Source organism: Salmo salar, chromosome ssa03, assembly GCF_905237065.1.
Source record: "Salmo salar chromosome ssa03, Ssal_v3.1, whole genome shotgun sequence".
Lineage (NCBI taxonomy): Eukaryota > Metazoa > Chordata > Actinopteri > Salmoniformes > Salmonidae > Salmo > Salmo salar.
The window spans coordinates 62406530-62421776 of NC_059444.1; the positions used below are offsets into that span (position 1 = coordinate 62406530).

The following is a 15247-nucleotide window of genomic DNA, read 5'->3' on the forward strand; positions in this document are numbered from 1 at the left end:
GAAATTTCAATTAAACATATTGTTAAGCACCATATTACATTTTGAATCTGTGTTTTACAGATAATAGTAAATGAATCACACATCACATAATAGTCAAGCAGGTGTCATTCAAAGATATGCAAAGAAAGAACACATAATATCCATTTATACAGTATCGAAGAGACTTGATGAGGCTATACATAGAAGAAACACATTTGAATACATTTGAAATGCAGTGTAGTGATGGGAGGGAAGGAAGTGACTTCTGCAATTAGGAGATAATTACTCACAGTTAAGATGACATTTTGACACTGCAAGCTTTCATCTGCATGAGTGTGTGTGTGTGTGTGTGTGTGTGTGTGTGTGTGTGTGTGTGTGTGTGTGTGTGAGAGAGAGAGAAAGAGCCCTGTGTCTCCCTGAGCCCTACTGTATGTGTGGGTAGAAGGGTGTTTGTAATATCAATCTCTATGTAATCTGTGAGGTAGGTGACCCATAAAGGCTTCTACTAACCTGAACAGAGCTCATTTTGCACCATGCCAAAACAAGGATGCCATGACCCCTCCATAGCCTTTGCTTATTGAATGAAAGAGTTACATCAAAGGGCCAAGTCACTTCTCTTAGTTACCGGGACAACCATTAGGTGTAAGGCTGTGATTATTTAGCCAGCAGCCAGCATTAAAGTGAGAAAGATTACGGTGCCGGCTAGGGCACTCGCCAAATGATGAGGTGACAACCAGGTTTTAGCAATAGGGTGCTTTTCAGATTCTCTATTAATATAATGGCAACAAACAACTTCCAGTTAATGTGAACATTTGATATGTATTGTTTACCATCAATATAAAGTACTTCATTAAATTGACCGGGAAGAGAGAAAGGACCTCATGATGTATTTAGATTGCACCAACAAAAATGTCTGCCGGGAGATTATTGTTTTTTACTTCAACTCTGGCTGATGGCTAAATAAATACATGCAAAAAATAAACTTGCATCAATGAGCAGTCCATGTTATGCAGTAGGCCTATCAAAACATGTCAACTAATAAAAGGAAATAGAACTCTGTTAAATATTTCATGATATTTAACAGTAAAATGAATAGCCTACTCCTCTTCAATTAAATTATTCCTGATTCTGTCAGTAGGCCTAGGACAGTACATTATTGAATGTGAATAGCTGCTAAAAATGTCCAGCTATAGCAATTAATAAAGACAATCACACTTTAATTACCCTGGTCTTAAGTATCTTCGCTATTAAATGGAGTCATTCAATGGATTGAAAATGTCAATCATGGCTATATAATCCCTGTCTCATTAGAAACCAGCTTTAAAATAAAATGAATATGAGAAAATGCAGTTGAGAATGGGAACAAAAGAGGGCTAGGTATGTGCTGAAATGTAGGAGTTAACACTGGGGATGAAATGTACTTTTAATTAAATCCTACCAGAGTCAGACAATCACGCTTATCTCCCCTATGTGGGGGCGCATAAAGAGACAAAACTCCATGCACAGTTTTACAAGAACATAAAACAGATATTAAAATGGTAGTGCTTTACCTCCAGAGGTATTCATGAACAATGAATGAGCTTGTTCTTCCTTTTTAATTTGCATGATCGGCCACTCCCATGCTTTTCTCTCGCTGTCTTCCTGGCACAAAACTAAAATCTATAATGTCCTAATTGGAAAGGTTATGTACAGTGTCTGTGCAGTGTGCAATGATGAATCTTTTTTTCAGCAAGTCTACTGCATGAGTGCATGAATACAAATGGATTTGCATTTTGTTAGAAGAAACATTTGGACTTAAAGGTAGACTCAGCGATATGACATAGATGCAGAAAGTAAACAGCATAGTGGATTAATTTCCGCAACAACTAAGAATGTTGAAACGCGAGGCTCAACTTCTCCGCTGTTTTGGTCCCGTGGCTACCACGCCGTAACAGTGTGAAGCAAACCCGTGCACATTCAGATACTGTGTGTGACTGTACGAGAGCGAAGTCATACATCTCATCTCAACATCTGCGGTGCTGCTCATTCCAACCCCATTTCGCTGAGTCTACCATTAAAAAGACTAATGTCAGTTTCACTGCATCTGTTTCATTTGCCATTCAGTACCATTCATTCAGTGTTACATATGAATCAGCCTGGACTCATAGATTAGACATAACATAGTAAATGTAGATCCAGACCCTCAAATTATTAGGATATGTTAGGTTTGATTACATAAGACAAAAGGTTACTTAAGGCAAAAACGAAAGGAGGTTGGTTGGGGTGGATGGGCGTATAACACAAAAGTTTAGCAAAACAAAGGTTGCTGTAATGGCTGTCTTTGGAAGAAGAGGACCAAGGTGCAGCGTGGAATTTGTTCATCTTTTATTTTGGATGAAAAAAGGCACTTCACAAAGAAACCACAAACGACAGTCCTGTCAGGTATCCTAACACACTAAACAGAAATTAACCACCCACAAAACCCAAAGGAAAACAGGCTACCTAAGTATGACTCCCAATCAGCGACAACGATGTACAGCTGTCCCTGATTGAGAGCCATACCAGGCCAAAACAAAGAAATACAAAAACATAGAAAAAAGGACATAGAATGCCCCAAAACCCCAAAACACACAGAAAAACACCCCCTGCCACGCCCTGACCAAACTACAATAACAAATAACCCCTTTTACTGGTCAGGACGTGACAGTTGCGTATTCGAATCCCATTAGCTAATTTAGCTAATTAGCAACTTTCTACTTTTTAACTACTTTGCAACTAAACTCAGCAAAAAAAGAAACGTTCATTTTTTTAGGACCCTGTCTTTCAAAGATAATTCGTAAAAAATCCAAATAACTTCACAGATTTTCATTGTAAAGGGTTTAAACACTGTTTCACATGCTTGTTCAATGAACCATAAACAATTAATGAACATGCACCTGTGGAACGGTTGTTAAGACACTAACAAATTACAGACGGTATGCAATTAAGGTCACAGTTATGAAAACAATTAAAAGAGGCCTTTCTACGGACTCTGAAAACACCAAAAGAAAGATGCCCAGGGTCCCTGCTCATCTGCAAGGAGGCATGAGGACTGCAGATGTAGCTAGGGCAATACATTTCAATGTCCTTACTGTGAGACGCCTAAGACAGCGCTACAGGGAGACAGGACGTACAGCTGATCGTCCTCGCAGTGGCAGACCACGTGTAACAACACCTGCACAGGATTGATACATCCGAACATCACACCTGCGGGACAGGTACAGAATGGCAACAACAACTGCCAGAGTTACACCAGAAACGCACAATCCCTCCATCAGTGCTCAGACTGTCCGCAATGGGCTGAGAGAGGCTGGACTGACGGCTTGTAGGCCTGTTGTAAGGCAGGCCTACAACAGACATCACCGGCAACAACGTCACCTATGGGCAACAAACTCACCGTCAATGGACCAGACAGGACTTGCAAAAAGTGCTCTTCACTGACGAGTTGCGGTTTTGTCTCACCAGGGGTGATGGTTGGATTTGCGTTTATCGTCGAAGGAATGAGCGTTACGCTGAGGCCTGTACTCTGGAGCGAGATCGATTTGGATGTGGAGGGCTAAGCTTGTTGTCATCGGACTAAGCTTGTTGTCATTGCAGGCAATCTCAACGCTGTGCGTTACAGGGAAGACATCCTCCTCCCTCATGTGGCACCCTTCCTGCAGGCTAATCCTGACATGACCCTCCAGCATGACAATGCCACCATCCCAATTACTCATTCTGTGCGTGATTTCCTGCAAGACAGGAATGTCAGTGTTCTGCCATGGCCAGTGAAGAGCCCGGATCTCAATCCCTTTGAGCACGTCTGGGACCTGTTGGATCGGAAGGTGAGGGATAGGGCCTTTCACCCCCAGAAATGTCTGGGAACTTGCAGGTGGAAGAGTGGGGTAACATCTCAAAGCAAGAACTGGCAAATCTGGTGCAGTCCATGAGGAAGAGATGCACTGCAGTACTTAATGCAGCTGGTGGCCACACCAGATACTGACTGTTACTTTTGATTTTGACCCTTCCTTTGTTCAGGGACACATTATTCCATTTCTATTAGTCACATGTCTGTGGAACTTGTTCAGTTTATGTCTCAGTTGTTGAATCTTGTTGTGTAAATATTTGTATGAACATATGTTAAGTTTGCTGAAAATAAACGCAGTTGACAGTGAGGACGTTTCTTTTTTTGCTGAGTTTATGTCACTCCTTTGGTTCTATCCCTAGGCTTTATTGTTTCTGTTCCAGTGTTCATGTCTGTTCGCTACTCGTGTTTCTGCTTTTGTTCTATGTTTATTGAGTTATTAAATACACTCCCTGAACTTGATTCCCAAATTCCAGCATACACGTTACACATATGAAATGTAACATACAGTATCATATTCTAAATTAAGTGTGTCGGATTTACATACAGAATAATACGAAATGCTGTGAGAGGGTGTTGTGTGAATCTACACCACACCTTGGAATGGAGATTGGAGATCCAAACACAGCAGGGCTAGACTCATTCTGTTCTTGAAAACCAGACCAACGTTGTAGGCTATAAAGTAGGGAAACATCTTAATTGTTGAGGGGATTTAAAAAATGGCACTGTCATGTAGCAACAGCTATTCATTAATATGCATCAACAGCAAGCAAAGCTACTACGCCCCCAATATTTGCCACATCCATATGGTCTACAGTGGTGACAGCTGCTCCTTCAGTCAGGAAGAGATGAGCCTGCCTATGTTAGTCAAATGAAGGGAACGTAGCCCTGGTGACAAAAATGCAAGCTTTGCAACTTTTTTCAGGTGGACGCGATGCAGCGAGACTCCCCTGAAGTCTGCCAGTGCAGCGCCAGGATGATGCACAAAGAGTCATCACTGTGAACATGATACAAAATGTCAAATAGCTCAGCGGAATAGTTATGCGCTCTCCTGTGGGACGCTCAGACTGAGGACGAAGATAACATGAAAGGAGAGTTCTTCGTGGAGGTTTCACCTTATCAAGCACCCCTCAGCTGGGTGTCCTTGAGTCCCGCTACCTGGGGTTTCACTTTCAGATGGCAGGCCTAGCAGAAAAAAACACCTTGTTGTTTGAAAGGGAAATGGTCCAACTCTGATGTAAATAAATAAAAACATAGGGTACAAAGGTGTATGGTGTGAGATTATCAGCATGACTACCAAAATCTCCAATTAGAAGTATTTTATCAAAGTTCACTAAGAATAAGAAATCAGAAAGGTCACACACAGACAGGGTTGGTTGTTAGCCTACAATTTCCATTTCAGGTTTATCTTTCTTTTTGTATGTTTAAGACAGCCTTAGAAAGTTAGCTGGATAACTTTATATGCTATGTTGTCATATTTGATGACAGACTTTGACATGAGGGATGGTTCCCTCCCTTGTGTTCTGTAGCCTACACAACTGCACGAACGTGCATGATGCACAAGACCTAAATTAAATACTATATATACAAGAGTATGTGGACACCCCTTCAAATTAGTGGATTCGACTATTTCAGCCACACCCATTGATGACAGGTGCATAAGCAATCTCCATAGACAAACATTGGCAGTAGAATGTCCTTACTGAAGTGCTCAATGACTTTCAACGTGGCACTGTCATAGGATGCCACCTTTCCAACAAGTCAGTTCATCAAATTTCTGCCCTGCTAGAGCTGTCCTTGTCAAGAAGTGGTAGGCCACACAAGCTCACAGAATGGGAGTGGGACCACCGAGTATGTGCATAAAAATCATCTGATGCAACACTGACTATCGAGTTCTAAACTGCCTCTGGAAGCAAGGTCAGTACAAGAGCTGTTCATGAAATGTGTTTCCATGGCCGAGCAGCTGCACACAAGCCTAAGATCACCATGCGTAATGCCAAGCATCTGGAATGATGAATCACGATTCATCATCTGGCAGTCTGATGGACAAATATTGTCTTGGCAGATGGCAGGAGAACGCTACCTGCCCCAATGCATAGTACCAAATGTAAAGTTGGGTGGAGGAGGAATAATGCTCTTGGGCTGTTTTTTCATGGTTTATGCTGTGCTGCTGGATACTCCTGATATCCATCCAAATCCGACGCATTCTGAAAACTGAATGCAAGTAGGCTTATGTCCGGCTTATTTTATGAAACATTTATAACAATGGCCACATCCCAACTCAATGAATCACTCAACTCAATTTTAGTTCCTTCTCCTTTATTTTTCAGTGAGGTAGGCCTGGGATGCAGTCCAAACACTTAAAAGACACACCCTTATCCACTTACCCTGACTCGCCTTATGCCCTTGGGGGAATCCCTATCACCATCTTGGAGGGCGGTCCAAATTATTAGCCACGCAAGCTCCTCAGCCCTCGTTTTTAGTCGGCTTTGCAAGTGTACAATTATGTTCTCTCCGTGGCCTGAAACGTCAGCGAAAACTTAAACAACATCAATGGAGAAGTCAACATACAAGTGTAAGCAAAAACGAATGCAAATAAGTTAGAAAATGTGCTACTAGTGCACATGACGTTACAAACACGTCTTGTAAAGAGTAAATATGTTTTTGTTTGGTTATCTTTTGAAAATTGCAGAAATATTTTTTTTTTCCTTCTTCAGAAGTTCCAGCTAGGCAGGCTTACGTTAGTTAGCCAATTAATTTGCTAGCTATCACACAGTAGGCTAATATGTTAATAATTATATATTTAATATAAGTAGACATGCACTCATCATTGACTTAGCGCATATAAAGCACCCACAAGCTACCGGTGACTGAAAACACAATAATCGCGGGATGAATGAGTGACGAATTTCCAGCCAAGGGTGGTCCATTTAAAAATAATTCCTTCCTCTCTCACCCCTTGCCCTGCAGGTGTATACTCGTCAGACGTCATCAGAAGTGTCCACTTAATTTGAGAGTTGAGGGAATAGGGTGTGTCTTTTAATTGTTTGGACAGTGACCCTAGGCTACTTTTCCTTTCCCTACCACAAGAGTAGCATTCGAGATTACTTCAAAACATTGTGGTGTAGTGCGGCCTAAACCGAAAACAATATGCCTACTATAACACACAAAATGAACAATTTTCCGAACTTTCAAGGGGGGAAACGGGTTAACAAACCCACAGTTGCACCTGCGTCTCTATAGCATTTCATGCCCTTTGAATACAGGTATTTATCAGTTTCCACTCCATGCCAAAGAGACTGGCCTTTCGGTAATTTCAACGTTCAATATGCAGTTTGACAATGAGTGGAAACAGACTGATACCCAGACTAGAATTCATACTCCGAAGATGGAATATGCCATTGCCATACCTTCAGTCTAGACACATCCAAAATCATTTTGTATCACAATCATGATTGTGTTTACAAATGAAAATACCAACGCACACAGGCTCAATATGGCTGATCTCAGATCTGCCATTAGAAGCGACAGGACCTGCAGCGTCAATTCCTTCAGTGGTAGTGCGCATGTGCGAAATTTAGAGAGGGACGCTTGAGAATCTGAAACTGCAGACGATATCAATGCTTATAATAAACAGCCTTCAATAAAGGTTAGTATTGAAGTTCACGGCAAACGGAACCAAACAGGCACACGGTGAGAAATATTTCACCACTATTTAGAAAATCTATCGGTATCTGACTATTTTTTTCGAACAAGCGTAGCTATAGCAGCTGCCTAACATCGATGTGTCAGTGCGGCCTCGGAATATCCTAGTTCTGCTTGCCGATATGAAATGCCACAGCAGCAGGGCGAGACTTTGGTTCTTCAGCCTGCATTAGCCCAGTAGAAGGTTATCTAACCCAAAACATGTCTGAGATTCTGGTTGTTGTAATAGAGAGCTTGGTCAAAGTTGTCGAATTAAAGTTTGGTCTTGTACTTTCATTATGCTGTATTTTGACTTAATGCTAGCGATATATGCTTGAGAATACTCTTTGAAAATTATTTTTATTTTGCAATAGAATAATCATGTGCCGTAATGTTTACTTTTCTCAATGTGTTGCTTACATGTCTTTTTTTTTGTTTCAGGACAGAAAGAAAACCATGTCAACTCAGCCTCTCATCAGATCAAAGCAGACAGAGAAATCAATCAATGGAATATCCACACAGGTTGTTTGCACAGAGTTCAGTAACTACATATTTATAGTCCTCACACAGTATGGAAAGATTGGCACTTTAGTATCAGTCACACCTGACTCCAGATCAGGTGATATCAGCACTCCCATGTTCACCACCAAAGTATTGCTGGGAAAAGAAGAGGTAAGCAGCTAGACACCACTGGAATTTTTCATAATATTAGTAGCATTGTATTACCGTAATGGACTACTATGAGTATGTATATGGCTGGCTACACTCTTCCTCACACACGGTCTTGTTTTATTTCTCTCTGCAGGCTTTGACACACGTCTGTGCCAAAAACTTGGCAACATTTGTGTCACAAGAGGCAGGCAACAGGCCTGTTCTACTGGGGTTGGCACTCAAGGATAGTTCCATAGAAGCAATAAAGGCAATGAAAGATGTAATCAAAAGTTGTCAAGTCTGGTAACTACTGGTACAGGGAACAAGCAACCGAATAGCCTACCTGGAAAGACAATTTCAGAAAAGGCTTCATACACTTAACACATTTTTTCCTCAATATTTTTACATCCTTTAAAATGTATTTTGTTATCTGTTGTTACTTCTAAGCTTGTGGAAATAAATGCCATATAAATGGGAAGTTTATGCATTATAAATGCCTGTGGAATTTTGTTGATTGTGTGGAAACCAATGGCCACAAACTTACTCTGTTTGAGACAACCATCTCGATTTTAAAGCCACACTGAATACTGTTAGTGCAAAACTAACACAAATATAAATGAAGGAGCGAATGCATCTCATTCCCATGAAATTCACATGCAAAATAGCATTTGATTGATTGCTGTGATATGAAAGTTTGGGTTCACTTAAATGTCCTTGTTTTTTAAAGAAAATGTTGTTTAAGACTGGTGTTTTGCGGGTACTATATAATGAAGCTGCCAGTTGAGGACTTGTGAGGCGTCTGTTTCTCAAACTAGACACTAATGTACTTGTCGTCTTGCTCAGTTGTGCACCGGGGCGTCCCACTCTTTCTATTCTGGTTAGAGCCAGTTTGCTCTGTTCTGTGAAGGGAGTAATACACAGCGTTTTACCAGATATTCAGTTTCTTGGCAATTTCTCGCATGGAATAGCCATCATTTCTCAGAACAAGAATAAACTGACAAGTTTCAGAAGAAAGGTCTTTGTTTCTAGCCATTTTGAGCCTGTAATAAAACCCACAAATGCTGATGCTCCAGATACCCAACTAGTGTAAAGATGGTCAGTTTTATTGCTTCTTTGATTAGAACAACAGTTTTCAGCTGTGCTAACATAATTGCAAAAGGGTTTTCTAATGATCAATTAGCCTTTTAAAATAATAAACTTGCATTAGCTAACACAACGTTGACATTGGAACACAGGAGTGATGGTTGCTGATAATGGGCCTCTGTACGCCTATGTAGATATTCCATAAAAAAATCTGCCATTTCCAGCTACAATAGTAATTTACAACCTTAACGATGTCTACACTGTTTCTGATCAATTTGATGGTATTTTAATGGACAAAAAAATAGGTTTTCTTTGAAAAACAAGGACATTTCTCAGTGACTGCAAACTTTTGAACGGTAGTAAATATACTGCTCAAAAAAATGAAGGGAACACTTAAACAACACATCCTAGATCTGAATGAAATAAATAATCTTATTAAATACATTTTTGTTTACATAGTTGAATGTGTTGACAACAAACTCACACAAAAATAATCAATAGAAATCCAATTTATCAACCCAAGGAGGTCTGGATTTGGAGTCACACTCAAAATTAAAGTGGAAAACCACACTACAGGCTGATCCAACTTTGATGTAATGTCCTTAAAACAAGTCAAAATGAGGCTCAGTAGTGTGTGTGGCCTCCACGTGCCTGTATGACCTCCCTACAACGCCTGGGCATGCTCCTGATGAGGTGGCGGATGGTCTCCTGAGGGATCTCCTCCCAGACCTGGACTAAAGCATCCGCCAACTCCTGGACAGTCTGTGGTGCAACGTGGCGTTGGTGTATGGAGCGAGACATGATGGCCCAGATGTGCTCAATTGGATTCAGGTCTGGGGAACAGGCAGGCCAGTCCATAGCATCAATGCCTTCCTCTTGCTGGAACTGCTGACACACTCCAGCCACATGAGGTCTAGCATTGTGTTGCTTTAGGAGGAACCCAGGGCCAACCGCACCAGCATATGGTCTCACAAGGGGTCTGAGGATCTCATCTCGGTACCTAATGGCAGTCAGGCTACCTCTGGCGAGCACATGGAGGAAATGCCCAAAATGCCAAAAAAATGCCAAGCCACACCATGACTGACCCACCGCCAAACCGGTCATGCTGGAGGATGTTGCAGGCAGCAGAACATTTTCCACAGCGTCTCCAGACTCTGTCACGTGCTCAGTGTGAACCTGCTTTCATCTGTGAAGAGCACAGGGCGCCAGTGGCGAATTTGCCAATCTTGGTGTTCTCTGGCAAATGCCAAACGTCCTGCACGGTGTTGGGCTGTAAGCACAACCCCCACCTGTGGACGTCGGGCCCTCATACCACCCTCATGGAGTCTGTTTCTGACCGTTTGAGCAGACACATGCACATTTGTGGCCTGCTGGAGGTCATTTTGCAGGGCTCTGGCAGTGCTCCTCCTGCTCCTCCTTGCACAAAGGTGGAGGTAGCGGTCCTGCTGCTGGGTTGTTGCCCTCCTACGGCCTCCTCCACGTCTCCTGATGTACTGGCCTGTCTCCTGGTAGCGCCTCCATGCTCTGGACACTACGCTGACAGACACAGCAAACCTTCTTCCCACAGCTCACATTGATGTGCCATCCTGGATGAGCTGCACTACCTGAGCCACTTGTGTGGGTTATAGACTCCGTCGCATGCTACCACTAGAGTGAAAGCACCGCCAGCATTCAAAAGTGACCAAAACATCAGCCAGGAAGCATAGGAACTGAGAAGTGGTCTGTGGTCCCCACCTGCAGAACCACTCCTTTATTGGGGGTGTCTTGCTAATTGCCTATCATTTCCACCTGTTGTCTATTCCATTTGCACAACAGCATGTGAAATGTATTGTCAATCAGTGTTGCTTCCTAAGCGGACAGTTTGATTTCACAGAAGTGTGATTGACTTGGAGTTACATTGTGTTGTTTAAGTGTTCCCTTTATTTTTTTGAGCAGTGTATATACACACACACACACACACACACCTCATACAGTGCCTTCGGAAAGTATTCAGGTCCCTTGACTTTTTCCACATTTTGTTACGTTACAGCCTTAAATCATTTCCTCAATCGACACACAATACCGCATAATGACAAAGCAAAAATTGGTTAACACATTTTTGTTAATTTATTACCAATAAAAAACTGAAATGTCACATTTACATAAGTATTCAGACCCTTTACTCAGTACTTTGTTGAAGCACCTTTGACAGTGATTTCAGCCTCGAATGTTCTTAGGTATGATGCTAAGCTTGGCACACCTGTATTTGGGAAGTTTCTCCCATTCTTCTCTGCAGATCCTCTCAAGCTCTGTCAGGTTGGATGGGGAGCGTCGCTACACAGCTATTTTCAGGTCTCTCCAGAGATGTTCATTTGGGTTCAAGTCCGGGCTCTGGCTGGGCCACTCAAGGACATTCAGAGACTTGTCCCGAAGTCACTCCTGTGTTGTCTTGGCTGTGTGCTTAGGGTTGTTGTCCTGTTGGAAGGCGAACCTTCGCCCCAGTCTGAGGTCCTGTGCACTCTGGAGCAGGTTTTCATTAAGGATCTCTCTGTACCTTACTCCGTTCATCTTTGCCTCGATCCTGACTAGTCTCCCAGTCCCTGCCGCTGAAAACCATCCCCACAGCATGATGCTGCCACCACCATGCTTCACCGTAGGGAGGGGGCCAGGTTTCCTCCAGACGTGACACTTGACATTCAGGCCAAAGAATTCCATCTTGGTTTCATCAGACCAGAGAATCTTGTTTCTCATGGTCTGAGAGTCTTTAGGTTACTTTTGGCAAACCAAGCGGGCTGTCATGTGCCTTTTACTGAGGAGTGGCTTCCGTCTGGCCACTCTATCATAAAGGCTTGATTGGTGGAGGGCTGCAGAGATGGTTGTCCTTCTGGAAGGTTCTCCCATCTCCACAGAGGAACTCTAGAGCTCTGTCAGTGACCATCGGGTTCTTGGTCTCCTCCCTGACCAAGGCCCTTCTCTCCTGATTGCTCAGTTTGGCCAGGTGGTCAGCTCTAGGAAGAGCCTTGTTGGTTCCGAACTTCTTCCATTTAAGAATGATGGAGGCCACGGTGTTATTGGGGACCTTCAAAGCTGCAGAAATATTTTAGTACCCTTTTAGTACCCTGTCTCGGCACTCTACGGACAATTCCTTCGACCTCATGACTTGGTTTTTAATCTGTCATGCACTGTCAACTGTGGGACCTTATATAGTCAGTTGTGTTCCTTTCCAAATCATGTCCAATCAATTGAATTTACCACAGGTGGACTCAAATCAAGTGGTAGAAACATTTCAACGATGATCAATGGAAACAGGATGCAGCTGAGTTCAATTTTTTGGGGGGGGCAGTGCCCCTGTGACAACAATTTTGGACCCCCTTGTGGCCCCCCTAAATGTGGAGTATGAAATCATTTTTACATAACTAATTTTTGCTATCGTTCTTTTTTTACATCCGTTATTAGAGAGTGGCAACGATGATGATTATGAACATGGTCTTTTGCCTGCTAATGCCTGCAATGCAGTGAAGAAAACGATATGACAACAATAACGTCTAATGTAACTGGCCCCTCTAACCGTACAACTGGCCCCACCTTGGCCCCCCCAGTTGAAATGGTCTAGAACCGCCACTGGTTCACACTGGACTTGATTCTACAGTGAAGGCTAATGCAACACTAGAATAAACACTATGCACATAATAGTTGGAAGTTTACATACACCTTAGTCAAATACATTTTTCACAATCCCTGACATTTAATCCTAGTAAAAATTCCCTGTTTTAGGACAGTTAGGATCACCACTTCATTTTAAGAATGTGAAATGTCAGACTAATAGGAGAGAGAAGGATTTATTTCAGCTGTTATTTCTTTCATCACATTCCCAATGGGTCAGAAGTTTACATACAGTCGTGGCCAAAAGTTTTGAGAATGACACAAATATTATGTAATATATGATGGCAATTTGCATATACTCCAGAATGTTATGAAGAGTGATCAGATTAATTGCAATTAATTGCAAAGTCCCTCTTTGCCATGCAAATGAACTGAATCCCCCAAAAAGATTTCCACTGCTTTTCAGCCCTGCCACAAAAGGACCAGCTGACATGTCAGTGATTCTCTCATTAACACAGGTGTGAGTGTTGATGAGAACAAGGCTGGAGATCACTCTGTCATGCTGATTTGAGTTCGAATAACAGACTGGAAGCTTCAAAAGAAGGGTGGTGCTTGGAATCATTGCTCTTCCTCTGTCAACCATGGTTACCTGCAAGGAAGAACGTGCCGTCATCATTGCTTTGCACAAAAAGGGCTTCACAGGCAAGGATATTGCTGCCAGTAAGATTACACCTAAATCAACCATTTATCGGATCATCAAGAACTTCAAGGAGAGTGGTTCAATTCTTGTGAAGAAGGCTTCAGGGCACCCAAGAAAGTCCAGCAAGCACCAGGACCGTCTCCTAAAGTTGATTCAGCTGCGGGATCGGGCCACCACCAGTACAGAGCTTGCTCAGGAATGGCAGCAGGCAGGTATGAGTGCATCTGCACACACAGTGAGGCGAGGACTTTTGGAGGATGGCCTGGTGTCAAGAAGGGCAGCAAAGAAGCCATTTCTCTCCAGGAAAAACATCAGGGACAGACTGATGTTCTGCAAAAGGTACAGGGATTGGACTGCTGAGGACTGGAGTAAAGGAATTTTCTCTGATGAATCCCCTTTCCGATTGTTTGGGGCATCCGGAAAAAAAGCTTGTCCGGAGAAGACAAGGTGAGCGCTACCATCAGTCCTGTGTCATGCCAACAGTAAAGCATCCTGAGGCCATTCATGTGTGGGGTTGCTTCTCAGCCAAGGGAGTGGGCTCACTCACAAATTTTGCCTAAGAACACAGCCATCAATAAAGAATGGTACCAACACATCCTCCGAGAGCAACTTCTCCCAACCATCCAGGAACAGTTTGGTGACAAACAATGCCTTTTCCAGCATGATGAAGCACCTTGTCATAAGGCAAAAGTGATAACTAAGTGGCTCGTGGAACAAAACATTGATATTTTGGGACCATGGCCAAGAAACTCCCCAGACCTTAATCCCATTGAGAACTTGTTGTCAATCCTCAAGAGGCGAGTGGACAAACAAAAAACCCACAAATTCTGACAAACTCCAAGCATTGATTATGCAAGAATGGGCTGCCATCAGTCAGGATGTGGCCCAGAAGTTAATTGACAGCATGCCAGGGCGGATTGCAGAGGTCTTGAAAAAGAAGAGTCAACACTGCAAATGCTGACTTTTTGCATCAACTTCATGTAATTGTCAATAAAAGCCTTTGACATTTATGAAATGCTTGTAATTATACTGCAGTATTCCATAGTAACATCTGACAAAAATATCTAGACACTGAAGCAGCAAACTTTGTTGACACAAATATTAATTTAATTCTCAAAACATTTTGCCATGACTGTTCACTCAATTTGTATTTGGTAGCATTGTCTTTAAATTGTTGGGTCAAACATTTTGGGTAGCCTTCCACAAGCTTCCCACAATAAGTTGAGTGAATTTTGGCCCATTCCTCCTGACAGAGCTGGTGTAACTGAGTCAGGTTTCTAGGTCTCCTTGCTCGCACACGCTGTTTCAGTGGGATTGAGGTCAGGGCTTTGTGATGGCCACTCCAATACTTTGACATTGTTGTCCTTAAGCCATTTTGCCACAACTTTGGAAGTATGCTTGGGGTCATTGTCCATTTGGAAGACCCATTTGCGACCAAGCTTTAACTTCCTTACTGATGTCTTGACATGTTGCTTCAATATATCCACATAATTTTCCTGCCTCTTGAGGCCATCTGTTGGGGCTCGGGGGCAGTATTGAGAAATTTGGAAAAAAATATGTGCCCATTTTTAACTGCCTCCTACACCAACTCAGAAGCTAGGATATGCTTATTATTAACACATTAGGATAGAAAACACTCTGAATTTTCTAAAACAGTTTGAATGGTGTCTGTAAGTATAACAAAACTCATATTGCAGGCAAAAACC

General features: G+C 42.5%; 1 protein-coding gene across 3 annotated transcripts; it reads left to right on the plus strand.

The window, feature by feature from the left end:
• The first annotated feature begins 6242 nt into the window (after positions 1 to 6242).
• psmg3 (proteasome (prosome, macropain) assembly chaperone 3) lies at positions 6243 to 8662 on the plus strand. 3 transcript variants are annotated; one of them, XM_014192934.2, is made up of 3 exons: positions 6243 to 6416; positions 7967 to 8197; positions 8331 to 8659. In XM_014192934.2, exons 2-3 carry the CDS (start codon positions 7982 to 7984, stop codon positions 8481 to 8483), a joined length of 369 nt encoding a protein of 122 aa, XP_014048409.1. In that variant the 5' UTR covers positions 6243 to 6416; positions 7967 to 7981; the 3' UTR covers positions 8484 to 8659.
• Positions 8663 to 15247: the final 6585 nt, after the last annotated feature.